Raw genomic sequence first — 17,409 nt, 5'->3', positions numbered from 1 at the left:
TAGGCAGCAATCATAGTTTGAATGAAAAAACAAAATCTTTCATTAAATAGTTGTGTTCTGTGTTCCACATTTTCATTATATCATTGTATTGTTTCATTTACTGTTTTTATTGAGATATATATTGAGCAGAGCTTCTAAGTGTACTGGTCCGGTCCTTAACAATCGTCAAAGTTTCTCATGTGGCCCCGTATGAAAATTAATTGCCCACCCCTGGTGTAGGAGGTGAGGCTGTTTTTTTTTTTTTTTTTTTTTTTTTAAGCATAATTCATGCTTGAGAAAGCTCCTTTTATAGAATCGAATGCCTCAGTGAGATGTGAGGTTTTCATTTGTGAGGAAAGAGGAAATAACAAGGTTTCTTTGAGAAAATTCCACAAAGTTTAATTTAACTTTAGAATATCAGCAGCACTGCATAAGACACAATCAAAAGCCCGGATATATTTCAAAATACCATCCAGATATGGAGAACGTTCTCACACATTGCATTCCAAGCAGAGAAAGATTAGAAAGATGGGAAACTAATTTTTTCCCGGATATATTCTGGTCATTTTTTTTTTAATAGCACAGCTGATTTCAATACAGGAACACAATTCAAAAGAGACACCAGAACAACCGTAGTAAAACACAGAGCACTGAAAAACTGTACAAATATCATTGTGTCAGTGAATGAATAAATAAAAACTGAAAACAAATGGAAATCCCACAAGAAAGCTACAATAAGACAGAGCACCTTTATCACATGTCCACACTGTCACATGTAAATATGATTGTACTTCCTTTTTTAAATGTTATGACTTTATAAAAAGAAATAAGGCTTTTTGTTTAGCATGAAATCACTCAGAAAAAAATGTCTTGAAATGTATATCTGCAAAATTAATGGTTCAGACTTTAGAATGCAGCCTGCATTACAGTGAAACTATTTAATGTATACATTCGGCCAATGGAATACTAAATAACAGCAGGAGAAGGGGAGACGGGGATAAGAAATTTGTGTTCAGATGGGACCTACGAACCAAAAAGAACTGTAAGTGCTTTTATAATTACTGGGTCAATATTCCATAACTAAAAGGGGGATGATGAACCAACAAGCATTACCTTTTAGTTCAGTACAATGCTGTAATGTTTTATTTTGAACTTTGAAACTATGTTAACATTCAGCTGAAAACACTTTTCTTCTACTTAGTAAAAATAGAATGTACTTTGTAATTATGATGAAATAACCCTACATAATAGATATGCAATATTTACTGTGTAATTACCGTAATTAAAGGACAAAGGACCGTTTAATCATTCAACCTTTATCCACTCTTACTGCAATATATACACTACCGTTCACAAGTTTGGGGTCATTCAGAAATGTCCATATTTTTGAAAGTAAAACTTTTTTTTTTAAATGAAGATAACATTAACATTGACTATTCTAGCTGGAAATGGCTGATTTTTAATGGACTATCTACATAGGGGTACAGAGGAAGACCCCAGACTGTTACACGGTAGTGTATATCATTACAATAAGTAGAATTACCACTTCATGATTTTTTGCTTCTGTCAACTCCTCAAGTTGCACTTTGCTCCAAAGTCTGTCCAGATTTGACCTTCGACCTTTTGGATATAAAATGTCATCACCTCATAATTTTGTCCCATTAGACATTTTGTATAAATTATGAAATGATTCCTGTTTTGTGACCTTTCTTCATTCTGGACAGTATTTCAAACTCCCACGTTTTTGCCAATTTTGAAGCGATTCCCTCAAGGTATTTAAAAGATATCTAACAGTCAGGGGAATGGGATGGAAAAATATAGTGCCTGGCTATCACCGGTGGGATGATGGGAGGATAAGTTTTGATTACTTTGGCCATTCCTTCACAAGATTTCAAAACTACGATTGTTCCCCCACATATCTTAACCTCCTAAGATATGATGTCCACATATGTGGACATCATTTTTTTTTCAAAAAGAACGTATTGTTAATAATTATAATACTAACAACAATAATAATATTAATAATAGTAACAACAACAAAAATAGCAACAATATAAATATAGTATAAATATAATAAACATAATAATCACATATTAGATATTATCCAGTTATTATATTTATTGGTTACTCCTTATCCCAAATAACTAGAAGAAATCTAAAATGCAAGTCCAACCAAAGCTCGGGTCTTATGAGGTCAAACACATTACAATGACTATTTATCCGCTATAGTAACACAGGTACACTACTTTTCCTAGACTTAGACTAGTGTTCTGGTCACCAGCAACAACAAAAATATACATTAGATTTATATTAATAATAATAACTCCACAATTCTTAAATGGACTCTAATTACTCCGCCGTTCCTTGGCGGAGTTATGTGATAATCGGTGTATGTTTGTCTGTCTGTCTGTCTGTCTGTTTGTCAGTCTGTCTGTCTGTCTGTTTGTCAGTCTGTCTGTCTGTCTGTCTGTCTGTCTGTCTGTCTGTCTGTTAGCAACATTACTCAAAAATGATCTAATGGATTTGGATGAAATTTTCAGGGAAAGTCAGAAATGACACAAGGACCAAGTGGTTAGATTTTGGCAGTGATGCAGCTTATAGTCTGGATCCATGGATTTGTTAAAGATTTCTGTATTTCTGTGTTTCTGAGGCCCATCAATTCCAGCCACCTGCTACATATTTAGGTCACGCGATTCGGTATCCATACATAACGTACACATGCATAACACACGCCTGTGCTGAGCGCAAGGTCATTTTGTTTGTGGGTACATTTATATTAAATGGCCACATCCTATAGTGCCATGATTTCTGCCACAAATTTTTTCAAAATTTCAGCTGTAGGAAATGTTACGACTGAGCAGCCTTGGTGGAGTACTGCGCACTCTGAGTGCTTTTCTTGTTATAGCAATTTAGAAGCTGAATTTAAAACATATAATAAAAGTTATTAGCCCTTTATTCCTAGTCTCTGATTTTCCTATCCTGTCCTTAGATTTGTCTATAAGAACACAGTAAATATTGCACTGACATCACATATACGCTAAGTGATTTTACTGTAATTTGCGGCCTGCATTCTAAAGTGGCACCAAACTAAACAATAAATGATTTTCTAAGTAATTCTTATTCATGTGCTCTTTATGTGGGTATTTTGAAGAAAACAACACTCTATTTACATTCCACATTAATTAAGCCAAAGGAATTCCATTCATCACGTATAGAATGCGTCCACCAGAATCTCACCCATCCTCCAGGATTAGGTTTCTATGCATCTGTCCTAATTTAAAAATCTCCCTCGGCTCTGCGTTGGCATGAATGAGCCTCATCATCTGTGCAGTCAGCGTTAAAGAGATCAAAGTCATCAACTGCACCCCCTCGGCTCTCTGGGAAAATTCCTTGACGCTGACGTGATATCCTTGCTGACAGGGAGGGAAAATAGTCTGCTGATTACACTGATTAGTTCCTCCTCTCAGGATGAAGTTGGTGTTAATCAATCACATCAGATGTTTGTAGAAAAGAAAAAAACATTTGCAGCAGATGAACATACGGTTGGGATACCTCAGGCTGAAAATCCATGCTGAGCATGACTTGGGTTACCTTTTCAGGTAGCTTGAAGAATGGACATTCCTGCATGTATATCAAATGCTATGTGATACTGTAGGTCCAAGATAAAGGTCTCGTGTTGTTTAGTTTTAAGGATTTTGTTACACTGAAGTAAAGCTGCTGTGTGGAGCCTTGGTACATCACATATATATGACAGACTCCATCAGTTTTCTTCATTTCCACAGGATCACCTATTAGATTGTTTTCCGTGGTTAGAAAGATCCAGAAATGGATGCAAAAAACATACAGCACGGCACAGTCCAAAAACTGTTAGCGTAGCATCAAAGCCAAATATAGAGCTTTCACAGGCAGGTGCGAATACCAACTTCATATTATTTACAATCAAAGCCGTTAAAAATACAAGATTTAATCGTGTAAGTTTTTTTTTAATCTACAGTGATGACATTTCATCAGCAAAAATGAATTATTTACACATACATCACTCTTATTGTAGAACACACCTCTGATGTACTTCGCAACGCCAACACACACACACACACACACACACACACACACACACACACACACACACAAACAGACACACACTTTCACACAAACAGACACACACTGTCACACACACACGTTGCATCTTCTATTTTAACGCATGCAGAAATAGAAAATAAGTGTTCAAAGACCTCCCAGGCAACAGTTTTGACTACTTTCCCCACTGGTACGGACTGTAGACTATCTGTGGCCCACAAATGACTGAAACTGAACATCAAGATCAAGTGAACTTTTTCCTTCTGCTCCACAAGAGGTTTCTGTCCTACCTAAGCTTTCCTAAGGACACCTGGGTTATCGTTTGACAGGTGTACCACCACAGTCCAACTCCCCACCTGCCATTGACACCCAGCCGGCTTACAAAGATATTGTCTGTGGTGTTAATCCAGTCTTAGCTCAGATAGCTGAGATTGATCTAAGAGTTTGGTAGATATTCAAATCCTAAACGTAGCCAGCTTTGGTGCACTGATAGCTCAGCTGATTGAACACGTGAGTCCTTTCAATTTTAGCCCAGAGACCTTTACAGAATGTGCTTTTATGTTAGCTAACTTGGAATGAAGAGCGAGGCTACAATGGTCACAATTACTACATGTGTTTCTATAATGTATTTTTGTGTACATTTCTAAAATTTGAGCTTTTGTAAATAAAAAAGGCCTTAATTTGCTCCCTCATTTTTTTGGTTTGTTTTGTCTTGTTTTTTTTAAGGAATTTGCTTTATGGGAGATGGAAACACCTCTTTAGATTTACATTTAGCTGTTTCTTTTGTTGTCTTCATCTCTGGACAGCATGAAACCTTCTCAATAGCAGCAAACATGAATGAATAAATACAAGTTCCCTCATTTCCCACAGTTTCTCAAAATGTCCCTCCATTTATTGTATACCACTTTAGTTTTTTACTTCTTTTACTCTAACATAACATATAACACCACCTTCTGGTAACATTGCATGCCTAGTTTCTTGAATTGTAACCAGATACTGGAAGCAAGCCTAATTCATATTTTCTTTTTAATTTTTTTTTTCTTTTTAACAACATTTCAAAAGTTTGCTGAAAATTCGCTTGTCAGTTATTAATGAAAACTATGATAGTTTTATGTGGTAGAAAAGTCAACCTTTTTTTTGGTTTGTAAATGGTGATATTTACAAAGAGCTCCTGGTGCACTTCAGAGGTCCACTTAAGATATTCAGAAGTAAGAAGTTTGACTGAGTCTATCTTTGTGAATCCAGGGAATGCCATCTTATTCACACCTCATTTAAATATCAAGTAATAATGCTAAACCAAGTGTAAGTTCCAGCATGTAGTTTAGGATTAGCGATGGCTACTTTATGACTGGTGAATTGTTTGAATTTCTGACAGTTTGTGTTACCAGAAACTGCATTTTGTCGTTTTGTTGCGGCTGGCTGCCTCCAGCTCCTACGTCAAACTTGCCGAGCTCACACATTCTCAGTTTCTCCACTGAAGCGACAAAAAGAATAATTTAACTTCTAGTGAGACAGCAAACCAGTCAGTGGATGCCGCCAAAGCATTCTGGGATCATTTGTATTTTGACGGTAAAATAATAATCTCTTAACATTTTCTACAGTTCTTGAAAATGTCACTTCAATCAGTCTTGAGACAGAAGAAACAGTGAAACTACATTCATTACATAAGGCTGAAATTCAATTACCTTATTTGTATTGGCTATGTAACTAATATCTGTGTCAAAACAACTTTCACCATTTTCCTGAGTTTCAGACTTGACAGGTTTTGAAAGAAGAGGTACAGGAAACAGAGATGGATCAAAAAGAGAGTGATCGAGTCTGACAGCCACTGTGGCTTCATCCCCCTCTGGTCCAGGTACAATGAACAGCGCTTGTGTGGAATAATACAGCTGGAGCAACCCTACTTACCGACATCAAAAACACACAACCACTCATTTCTGATGACTCTGTGAATTACAGCGAGTTCCAGGGTGACAGCTGGCACAACTAACAGTCAGTCAGACGTTGGTGCAGTTAGTCGACGGTGGTGTATCTGCTTTGCTGCGGACCTCCTTGATGTCATTGAGCGGGGAGTCACTGGTACCGATCTGGCATTTGAACACCTGCTTGTAAGCTTTCCTGAAGTTCTCCGACAGGAAGGCGTAGATGACCGGGTTGACGGATGAGTTGCTGTAGGCCAGGCAGTGTGCTGCCACCCGTAACATGAAGGAGGTCTGGTTCAGGGGGAAGGTCCCGAACTCCACCCAGAGGTGAATGACGTGGTGAGGGAGCCAAGACAGGCAGAACACCACCACCACCACCAGCACCGTCTGAGCAGTCTGGGATGCAAAAGCAAGAAACAGGGAACAGAAAGGAACAGTGAGAGATTTTGTCAGTCCCTTAGTAGAATCTAACCTCAGATTCTACTGTATGAGGTTAGTACCTTGGAGAACCTTTCCCTGTTTATATTCTGCAGCTGTTCTGGTGTTATTCTCCATTCGTTTTCCATCTACGATATAGTAGACTTTGCAATATACCATCTGAAGACTGCAAGTTTACATTGGTTTTCATAGAGAGTAGACGTGAGACTGTAAATCCGAGGAGTTGTAGATAAATATATAGAAGTTCATGAGAGCTATTGTAAAGACCTGAGCGCAGTACATAAACTACTGTATACTGAGTTATTGCTTGTTGTTTGATAGTATGTTTATAGAATGCATGGAGCCAGAAATTCTAATGTCCCTTTAGACTGCACTAGTTGTTTAAAGACAGAACCGCAAATCCAGTATAGATTCTATTTTTGGCTCTGTTTAGGTCTGAAACTTCTGAGAAAGAAGTACCCCTGCCTCTCTGGCTGCAAAATATTTAAGCAGCTAGTGGGTAATGTCCCTCGGCTATTTGTCCAGCTGCAGCTACAAATGATTCCAAAACACCAAAACAGTGAACTCAAAGAAGCAAAAATGCATTTTAGACCTGAGTGAAACATCCAACATGGTAATAATTCTCTACTGATATCTTACTATGATCAACCCATTCCACGTTATACATAGTAAATGGACCATTATTAAAATAAAATGATTAACGCAGCTTTAAATTGGTGATACACCAACTGATACAGCAGACTCATTTGCATGTAATTTCACATTAATACGGATTTTAATAACCCTTAATTGTATTACATGAAGCTGATTTGCAGAACTGAATCACATTATTCTACTGACATTTCACTCAGCAGATCCTGCTGCAATCCTCATATTAAATTAGCCACAATGCAAATGCTCAGCACAGCGTAACATACTGCAGATAATGTGGTTACATCTCATTCCAGTCAGGTAGATGTCTGCAGAGTTGCATATTAAGCTTCATTCATAAGGCTTGTGGGGCTTTGAGTGTATGTTCACCAATGACAAGCATGTGAAAGAAAGCAACCATGTTGTGCAATAAATGGTCTGAATAGGATGCTAATTGTGTGGGCGACGAGTGGGGACAACAGAGATCTACATTTGTTGAGCTGCTTTACAGACATACACAGTAGGTTGCATATTCTGATTTCAGCTGGCAAGTAATTACATTGCAGTCAAGCTAGAAAATCCTGAATAAACTCATATATATTCCCCGGACTTTTACTGATGGACTGATGACATTCACCACTTTATATCATCAGTATCCACACAGAAAGTTTGTCTAATGAATAAAGTCTGGGTCATTCAACAATTACTCATGGCAATATAGTGGCACCAACTACCAGTTCTGCACATAATTCATCATAAAAGTTTTAATGATCAAAATTTTTTCCCCTCCAAAGTCCTTGTCTTTATGAAAGACACAAGACTTACTGTGACAGTTTAATTTCTGCAACATCTAAGAAGAGAATGGTAAATGTTATTACTTCTAGTAAAGCCATCAGTAGAGCTAAAAGCCACAGCTGTAAAGTATCATTGTTAAAAAAAAAAAAAAAAAAAAAAAAAAAAACAATTACGGACTGCCTGATCTGGGAAGACCTTACACTGCATTCCGAGGTAGCAAGAGGACTTATCTCAACTGAAAAATATAGAAATACTGAAGAGCCTGGAAGTAAGTTAGAAATCCTGCTATTGATGTAATTCTGTTTCAAGAAAGTTATCACATAGCTGATGTAAGTGGAAGGTTACATATTGAGTGGAGAAGGGAGCAGAGAGAGATGGACGTATAAAGTAACAGAGATATAAGAAAGTAAACAGATTATTTAGAGATTAGGGGTAAATAAACTGACATTCAACAGATACAGGCTTTTGATGAACAATCTGTTTGTTGGAGCACTTCTTTCAGGGACGTCTCAGCTGGTAAACACTCAGACCCTTTCCCATTTTGGTTTGTTCTATTCGTGAGGATAGGCGCTGCATTGAGGTCCTTTAACTTGTATTATTAAAGGTGCATTGATCAATATTTCTATAATAACAGTTAAGTGAATTTGAGGAGGAGTGAGTGTGAGGAGGATATTCCATGGGTAGAACTTTGCCTCACCTCAACAGCACTTCATAGCATTTTTAAACTAATTGAGTTTTTATAGCCCCTAACTTTGCTGTATGGTTCAGTCTCACAGATGTCATTTGTAGCAGACAAACGGAACAAATTTCAGTAAAAAAGAAATCCGTGATACATGCACAGCACTATAAAGCAGACAGTAAAAACCCCTTTCAGACATGCACTCCTCTCCATTAATCTGATGGCATCTAGATATGTCAGCCTCATGTCTGAATGAGCGTCTCGGTCATTTTTCTTGAAAAGGCAGAGCCTAATAGCATAAGCATTATAACTCACTTCATATACTGTCCAGTCTTACCGCTATGGCACATATCACACATGTACTGCAGCTCTCCCCATGAAGACGTGAAGAATGTTAATGTAAAAGTGATCTATGTCGAAATGACTGGTGTCACTTTAACAGATTTTACATCTCCCATGTCTGAAAAGGGCTTTAGATTGAAGTTAGTTTGGGCCAGTTATTTGCCTCAGATTGCCAAAAACCCACTTTAGATCATATGTGGTAGCTAGAGGCAACATGTTCACATTAACAAGTTTAGAGAGTTACAGACTGTTGCATTGCCCTAAGGTCAGGAAAAAATACATGCCTGCAGGTGTACACAACACTTAAAAAAACTTTTTAGGAACCTTTCAACTCAGACCAACAGAAATTCTGGCTATTGTTGTAGCCCACAGCTGTCCAGTGGTAGGCAGAATGACAGTAATAGTAATTTGTCATTTTTATGCAGCCTGATGAAATGCTTCGTGATCAATATTTCAACTTTGGAACTTCTCACAAAAGTGTAGTATTGATCGGATGTAAGTAAACGGTAATGCGACGGGATCTTATTGATCATATTAGGGATAAAGTTCACCAGCTGGACCATATCCAGTTAGAAATAAAAGGTCAACATTGGCCTGAGTCCAACACACACACACAGACAGTATCTGGGGAGAGTTTCCCACAGTTTTAGTGCTGCAGTATGGTAATAGCAGCGCTTTGTTTGGATAGTCTGACTAACACATTCATATCTTCACCTCTCCCCACTGGGAGCCATCAGTGCAGCTAACATAAACAGCAGCATCTCCACAGGAAGAAAGAACTAATCAAATTTGTGCCCTTCAGCCTTTAAACCTTTTGTTGAGCTTGTAAATGATAGAATAAAAGCGGTCGTATTCTTCTTTCAGATTCAGGTATTGATGTTACAATGATCCAGCTTCTTATTTATCATCTCGGCATTGCAGATCATTATTGTATTTATGTAGACACAGTCAAAGCTGGAAACAGAATAAACATTTCTTCTTTGTGCCATGATGCATCTTGCATTTCAATGAACTGAACTCATTTTTCTGTTTGGTGCTCCATAAATAAAAGCTGCATTACAAGCTACAATGCAAATGCAAGATGGCACTGTTAGGACGTCGGATGCTAAAGTCTTAAAAATCTTGCATGAACTTCACTTTTCACAACTGATTTGAAATGTTCAAAGTACTATTTTTGCCATCATTCAGCAAAAACTCAAAATCTTACCAAGTCTATTTGTCTTATTTTTAGTCAAAATGTCTCATCCCACTCAATTTAAGATAAATTCACTTAACAAGTGACATTTCAGCAAGGTGGAGGGATTTGTTTTAAGACAATGCATCTTAAATATCTTGTTAAGTCAAACAATCTTGAAATTATCTTCTTTTGAGTTGTATTTTACAAGAAACAAGGTTCATTTTGCTTTTCATACATTTTTCAAGCTGATATGTTATTTGTAGAAGCTACACAATCTTGATTTAAGAAATAAACTTCACTTAATTCAATAAATGCATTTTATTGGAAAATCACCAATTAGTTCATATTGTCAAGTTTGCTAATATGTTGCTGCAAATTTGAAAATAAATTGTTAATTTCAATACTAGACTTGTTTACATGGTGTAGAGTTATTTATAAATGAGGGAGTAAGAACCATGGACTTATTTGCAACAAATGTATTTTCAACCAACTGTATGTGGACGGATATCTTAAAATGCTTGAATCACACTTCTTAATCTTGTTTCAAGGACAAGGTGGTCTTAAATCTAGAGTCATGTCACTGTTACACAACCTAAAATAAGTAAAATACATCTGAAATTGTGTACTCAACATCAATGTGTAAAAAGCAAATGTCTACTTTTGGGTTAAAAACACCTGCTTTTGGGCAAAGCTGGCTTACCTAAAAACACACCTCCAAATGCTGTCAAAACACGACTAAATATTAGGATTTCTAGCTAACTGTGAGAAGACATATCTCAAAATGCTTAAATTCATCTTTTTAATCTTATTTCAAGTACAAGATGGTCTGAAATCTAGAGAACTGCCACTATAATACAACTCAAAATAAGTTTAATGCATCTCAAATTAGGAGATTACATGAAAGCAAATATCTATTTTTGAGTGAAAAACTACTACTTTTTAGCATGTCTGGCTTATTTTAAGACACCTAAGCTTGACAATCCTGGTAAAATAGAGCCTAAAATGAATTTTCCCAGCTAATTTTAAGATTTCAATATTCTAAATATCATATTTTATTTCAAGACGTCTTACCAAGTCATTTTTCACTTGTTCTATTGCCAGATTTTTTCACTTATTTCAAGGTAAATGTTCCTTGAAATTATTTATTTTTCTTGTTTTGAGAGGGGCATTTTTTTCCAGTGTAACCTTTCAGCTTTTTGTAATTAAAGCAGTCAGACATGGAAACTAGATTTCTGCATCTACTCTTGGGTTAGTTTTCAGGCTTTAGATAATGTAGCCTGTCATGGGAGATTTTAGCTTTTTACAGGCCTTTTCACGCAGAACAATTGGATGGTGGTGCAATGGTTTAAAGTGAATGGCGGCTTTTAGTGTTAACCCACATAGGGAACAGGAACAAGCTGCTGTATTGTCAAATTCTGTCTTTCTCTCTCTTTTTTGCCTGTTATAAATTTCTGCCTATTGCAGCTTTAATGCTGCTGTAAATGACTCTACAAGCTGCTGACAAAGACTGTGTGAATACTGTGTGATTTGAGCTGTCAGGTAATTCATTCAGGCAGGATAGTAACGCTCATTTTAGTCTTTGGTCTTTGAAGCATTGGTGGTCCTGTTTCAGTTTACAGATGCTGCTTAACAGCTTCAAGAGGTCTTGGCCAAATATTCATTTTCGTAATTATCCATAACCATCTGTGTGCTCCGTCTGGACTCAAACTCTTAAAGCTACCACTGAGCACTAATTGCTGGCTGTTTAACCTCTGACTCAACATTGAAAATTCATTAAAACCTTATGGTCTGCCAAGTAAAATGAACTCCAAAGCTTCTGTTTCTGCAAGGACATTAACCTGGAAATATAATATTTAAGTTTTGAGTTTGTATTTGATTTTTTCTTTATCTTAACACAACATAAAATCAGATGTGGGAAGACGCTTATATTGAACAGATTTGTCTCAAAGACCTTCCAGACATATTATCGAACATTTAATACCCTCGGCTACATTTGGCGTTTGAGAGCGTCAGTGACTTTCGAGTCTGTGTTATTCTCACTGTGAGTGTTTGGCGTTGATAAGAAGTTTGTCTTGATGTGTTTCACAACATCAGTGAGAGTAACCTTGTTCTTCACAGCTGCCACTGACATTGTGTTTCAGAGGCCTGCCAGGGAGCCGCAGAGACTCTAGTAAAACATTTATTTAAACAAATCCCCACCAAGGTTAGCATGTGGCTCGCTGCAACTTATGTCTCATTTGATTTTCATCTTAGCATATTTGGTAGAGCTTTGAGGCAGCAGACAAAAATCAACCTCAGAATTCCTCGTTAACAACACAGTAAGTCAGTGCAATCGTGTGTTTCACTGGAGATAACCTGGTTTAGTTGTAAAGAAAGAGTGCCCCATTTTCTAAAATTTATCCCTTCCCTTTCTTGCAGAGGTTGATATAACCATTATTTGTGGGATTATTTGTTGCCAGACAAACAGTTGGAGATACAGGAACTCACTGTTTCTGGCCAAGAAATTGTCTCAGACATACGCTGAATTTGCATTATATCATCCCCATCATGGTTAGTTAGAAAATAAAGTAGGAAAAAACAGTCATGCCAGTCTGCGAGTTGTAATTAAGATATTGGGAGTTTTTGCTACAGTATGTCGCATTTTGTGAACAGAACCACAAACGTGTTAAACAAACTTGGCTACAAATGGCTGCAAAGTCCCAATAACCTTTTGTAAATATATAGTAATAATATACTATTGATTCAACCATGACTTGTTTCAGTTTTTGTATGGATTTTTGTTCAACGTTTTGGCAGGTAAGATGCTAGAGGTCTACATTGGGTATATTTCAAGCCAAACTAGCAGCTTCTAATCTTTATGCTAAGCTAAGACAAAAAGGCATTTCCTAGCTGTAGATACATATTTAGCAGACAGATGCAAGTGGGGTATCAATCTTTTTGTCAAGAATTCAGGAAGAAAGCAATGCAACTTGTTTACACCAAAGCCTCAAGCTATATTCCAAATTTTTCATGTAATGTCACCTTGGTTCACTGTGGCTATACTCTCAGTGACAGCCAGGTTGACATTAGCATCTTTAAGCAACACTGGCCTGCAAGGAATATTATCGTGTGACCGGTTCACTGCAAGACACACAGAGTGCAACACAATAACCGGATTAGCCGTTCAAGTAGAGTGAGGAGAAAGCAAAGTTGAATCATCTTGAGCCTCTGACAGAGCAGGTGTCAAACAAGTTTGCTTCCCTTGAAGATGTGTTTTGCCTGGCAACACCTTTGCCTTAACTTCATACTGTTGAAGGAAGCGAAGAAAGAAATTTCTCTCCAGAGAGCAGCTTTTTCTCTGAGATTTTTAACATAATTCCAAAAAGTTTGAAAGTAGTCTGCAAAGACGCTGTGGCTGATCTCTGTTTTATTAATGCTACTAAACTAACTTTAAACTGGGTTTTGCTGTAAAAAGGCATGCCCGCACTATAAAGATTTGACAATACACATGAAAATAAGACAGTGGGTGATCTATTTGCTTATTTAAATCCATTATTCATTTCTTCATTCTGCATGGACTCCACCATGCTATATTGTACGTGAATCTTAATATCCACTTCTCCTCACTGGTGCTGAACAAAACAGACACACTGCAAATGAAACATAATTTGGAACTAGCACAATAAATCTGCACCCATAAAAATGTAAATCTGAATTTCCCAGGTTTCAAATTAAAATTATTCATTTCAGCAGCCTCACACACGTCTCTGTGTTTCATTGCAGAAGCAGTAGATAGCTTACGCAGCTTTAATGTGTGTGCAAACTGTCTCTTCTGACATTAGTTATAGGCTAACAGTAGCTACCCCGAGGTAATTTATGTATAAGGTTTAAAGCGCTGTTTGCCAACCGTTTATCACAAAGCTGTCAGTGTAACATTCTCTCTGTGCTTTCTCTATCAGCACAGTAAATCATCAGAACATCTGAAATTCCCATTTTACCTCCCACAGTTGTTTTCAGTCTCATGCAATAAAGCATATTTATAGAGAGGTGGCCTCTGCATCATAGGACATTTACATTCTCATCAAACTCTCCCCTCCCCACCGACCAGGAGTCTGAACTCTCGGCTTCATAAGCTGCAAAACTGACCAGCTGTGAAGAGCAATGGACAAACAGGCAGATCTGCAGTGAAGCAGGCGACGGCAGATTACGGCTTCTTGTCAGGAATAATGAAAGCGGGATTGTAGTTTGATTACCTTCTGGCCACTTTGCTGGAGTGTGCCTGTTAACAGTAACCATTATAACATTAATATTCATTATCTGGGCTCCAAGGAAACCTGGAGACGAGTTCCTCCTGCTGCCCGCTGCATTGGAGGTAATGGTGCAGCATATGGTACAGACTGGCTCGTCAGTCGCTGAATAATGTGTGCTGGACAGCTGTGATATATTTCTTCTTAAAGGCCAATGATCCTGGCCTCTGCTTTCTTTGAATCAAACCATATGTGCACAGAAGAAGAGCTCCATGAACCATAAAAGACCCTTATCCAGATAAATGGAGAGGTTTTCAGCAACGGTTCAACATGTGGATTCTTACAATTTGTGTCAAGGGTGACATTATTTCCCATCTTAACATCCATCACTGTGGCAGATATTAGTGGAAGTTTAAGACACAATGAGTACTTAAGCTTGTGATATTTTGCAATCATATTTTGATTGTTTAAATCCTATTAACTGATGCATTAATACATCACTCCATCTGTCTATGCACATCACAGCCTGATAATTCAGCCCAGTAACCCTTGACATACCCCAACACCCAGCCATTCAACAAATTACAGCAATACATACCTTTTTCTTTGATGCCTCTGACTTTTTGGACATATTTCTCAGTTTTTTGTGCAAGTGATTTAACACCTGTAACAAGAAAATAGAGGTGAATGTGCTTTTGTTTGCTAAGTGATTTGCGTAAATATTGAATGACCCATATCCAAACTTATTAGGTTTTCTTACCTTTGCATAACAAAAGGAAATCAGCAGCAGAGGCAACACATAACCAAAAACAAACGTGCAAACCACATAGACTTTCTTCTGGTTTTGATCTGGCCACCCTTCCCAGCAAAAGGTGTGATTCTCCCCTCTGTGGAAGATGTTCTGGTAGTGCATGACGGGCGCAGCCATGGCCAGAGACAGTATCCAAATCACCAGCACTCCGATCAGAGCGTGCCGCGCCACCCGGATGGAGGACGACTTTCTGGAGTGCACGATGGCAATGTACCGGTCCACGGACATGGCAGACAGGGTGAAAATGCTCACGAGCATGGACACGGTGAAGAAATAGTGGATGAACTTGCAAATGAACGCGCCCAGGACCCACGTCGGCATCATGTAGATGGTGGATTGGAAAGGGATGCAGAAGAGCAGGTAGGAGAGGTCCGCTATGCTCAGGTTGAGGATGAAAATGTTGGTGGTGCTCCGCGGTTTCCCGGGTTTGCTCCGGGCCAGCACGGTGATCACCATGGAGTTGCCCAGAACGCCGAGCGTAAAGATGAGCCCGAAAACCAGCAGCGTGATGAAATTATCCATCCCGATCCCGAACAGAAGTTTCTCGTCCTCTTCCTCCGCTCTGCTGAGGTTCCACGGCTCCTCCAAGAGCCACACGGACTCTGACAAGTTCATGATTTCTTCTTTCCCCCTTCAGACGAACTTGAAACGCTGCCACCGTGACCTACAGGAGGTCTGTGATCCACCGCTGCCTCATGACAAGTTTTCAGAGCAGTGGCTTATGCGTCTCCTTTGGCGCTCCTGTTCATAGTGGTGGTGCTTTTCTGTACATTTGACTTACGATTTAGGTAAATCCTCCTCTTTAGTTTTGCACATCACATTTAAGTCAACTACAAATACACATAAAATCCAAAGCTACTGAGTTTTCTGTGCAGATCTGAAGCTTCGTGCCGCTGTGCGTCCCGGAGTCTCTCTCTCTCCTGGTGCGCACCTGTTGCGTCTGCGAACCGACCGCGCTGATCCAGTCTGGAGCCTCTTTCTCTGCGTCTGGTCTTTTCCCCTCATCTTAAAGCAGGGGCTGGGCTGTGCCGTTCACGTCAGCATCTCTACCACCTCCCAAGAAATGCTGAGGGCAAGAAAGAGAGAGAATTACTAATCTGGATATGCTTTGTTCTCCACCTCTCCGGAGAGCTCCATAATATATATTTTGCAATATGACACAAAGCATTCTTGTTCAGCAGTAAAGCTATAATTGAATTATTTGAGTTTGACTGTAAAAAAAGAGGAAATGAGATTTCTGAAAACATCGTGACAAAGAGTTCAGTGTCAAGCTTGTGCTGTTCTTGTACCACTAAATTATACATATGAGCAACAAATATACACAAAGTCTAATTAGGAGTCATATTATTTTACCAATGTGTAATTTTTGGTTAGGTGCACCAAAAAAGTGGAGATAACAGAAAAACTGACTAATAACTTTTCTCAAAATGTTCAATAATCTGGCATCTATTATTGCCAATGAATAGCAGGACTCCTCCGTTGAAGTTCTGTAAGACTACCTATGAAAGTCTGTGGGATCCAACAGTGAAACAATCATGTAGTCCCTATGGAGATTTTTAAGAAGTTCCAGTCCTGAAACACATTCAAATCACAAGCTAGAAATCTTTCCATAGGCTGAACTCATTAGGCTCCCTCAGGATGTGCAGATTCCCCAGAAGATCTAAAGGCTTATGTTGACATCTGAGTTGAGCTGTTGATGAAAATTTCATGTGAACTGTTGACTTCTGGAAAACCCCCTTGAAATGAGTTTGTCATACCATGTTGTACTGAAAACACATTATTGCTGCTGTGCTGCATTAATATTGACCTCCAGGATTCCAGCTGCTGTCATTTATTTATTGATTCATATGGTAAATTGATTCATCAGGCACTCTGTAAACCACATTAGTGAAAAAAATAGGGAGAGTTGCCCAACACAGTTTCCCAGAACCCTTGGTGACATCTTCAATTTGCTTCATTCATTTGCTCGGCAGTAACAGTAGGGGAGAGCTATATTTCTAGAAAATGCCGGTAATGAGTTCAAATTAACCACATATCCATAAAAACTCAATTTATCACCTTTATTTTCTTCTCCTTTACCTTTATAAACTTCTCTTGGCTACTGACATATGTATGAAAACCACAGATATGTGCATTTTCGCCAAAATAACACACTGAGAGTTTATCATCAAAATCATGTAGGCCATTGTGTGGCACACAATCAATTACCTACTTGACTGGTGAATGTGTATAAGATTGTAAGGAAAACTTGACTCTTGATAGACCATTAACAGTAACAAGTTACCATATGAGCACTCACAAAACCCTTAATTCGCCATGTATTATATTGCTTG

At 38.3% G+C, this 17,409-nt stretch overlaps 1 protein-coding gene across 1 annotated transcript; it reads right to left on the bottom strand.

Moving 5' to 3' along the window:
* Positions 1–352: 352 nt before the first annotated feature.
* Positions 353–16,064, bottom strand: galr1a (galanin receptor 1a). Its single transcript, XM_023287579.3, has 3 exons — positions 15,026–16,064; positions 14,864–14,929; positions 353–6,374 (listed from the first exon to the last, which is right to left on the bottom strand). Exons 1-3 carry the CDS (start codon positions 15,689–15,691, stop codon positions 6,054–6,056), a joined length of 1,053 nt encoding a protein of 350 aa, XP_023143347.1. The 5' UTR covers positions 15,692–16,064; the 3' UTR covers positions 353–6,053.
* Between the last annotated feature and the right edge of the window lie 1,345 nt (positions 16,065–17,409).

Source organism: Amphiprion ocellaris, chromosome 9, assembly GCF_022539595.1.
Source record: "Amphiprion ocellaris isolate individual 3 ecotype Okinawa chromosome 9, ASM2253959v1, whole genome shotgun sequence".
Lineage (NCBI taxonomy): Eukaryota > Metazoa > Chordata > Actinopteri > Pomacentridae > Amphiprion > Amphiprion ocellaris.
The sequence above is the reverse complement of the archived record's forward strand: the minus strand, read 5'-3'. Positions and strand labels throughout refer to the sequence as shown.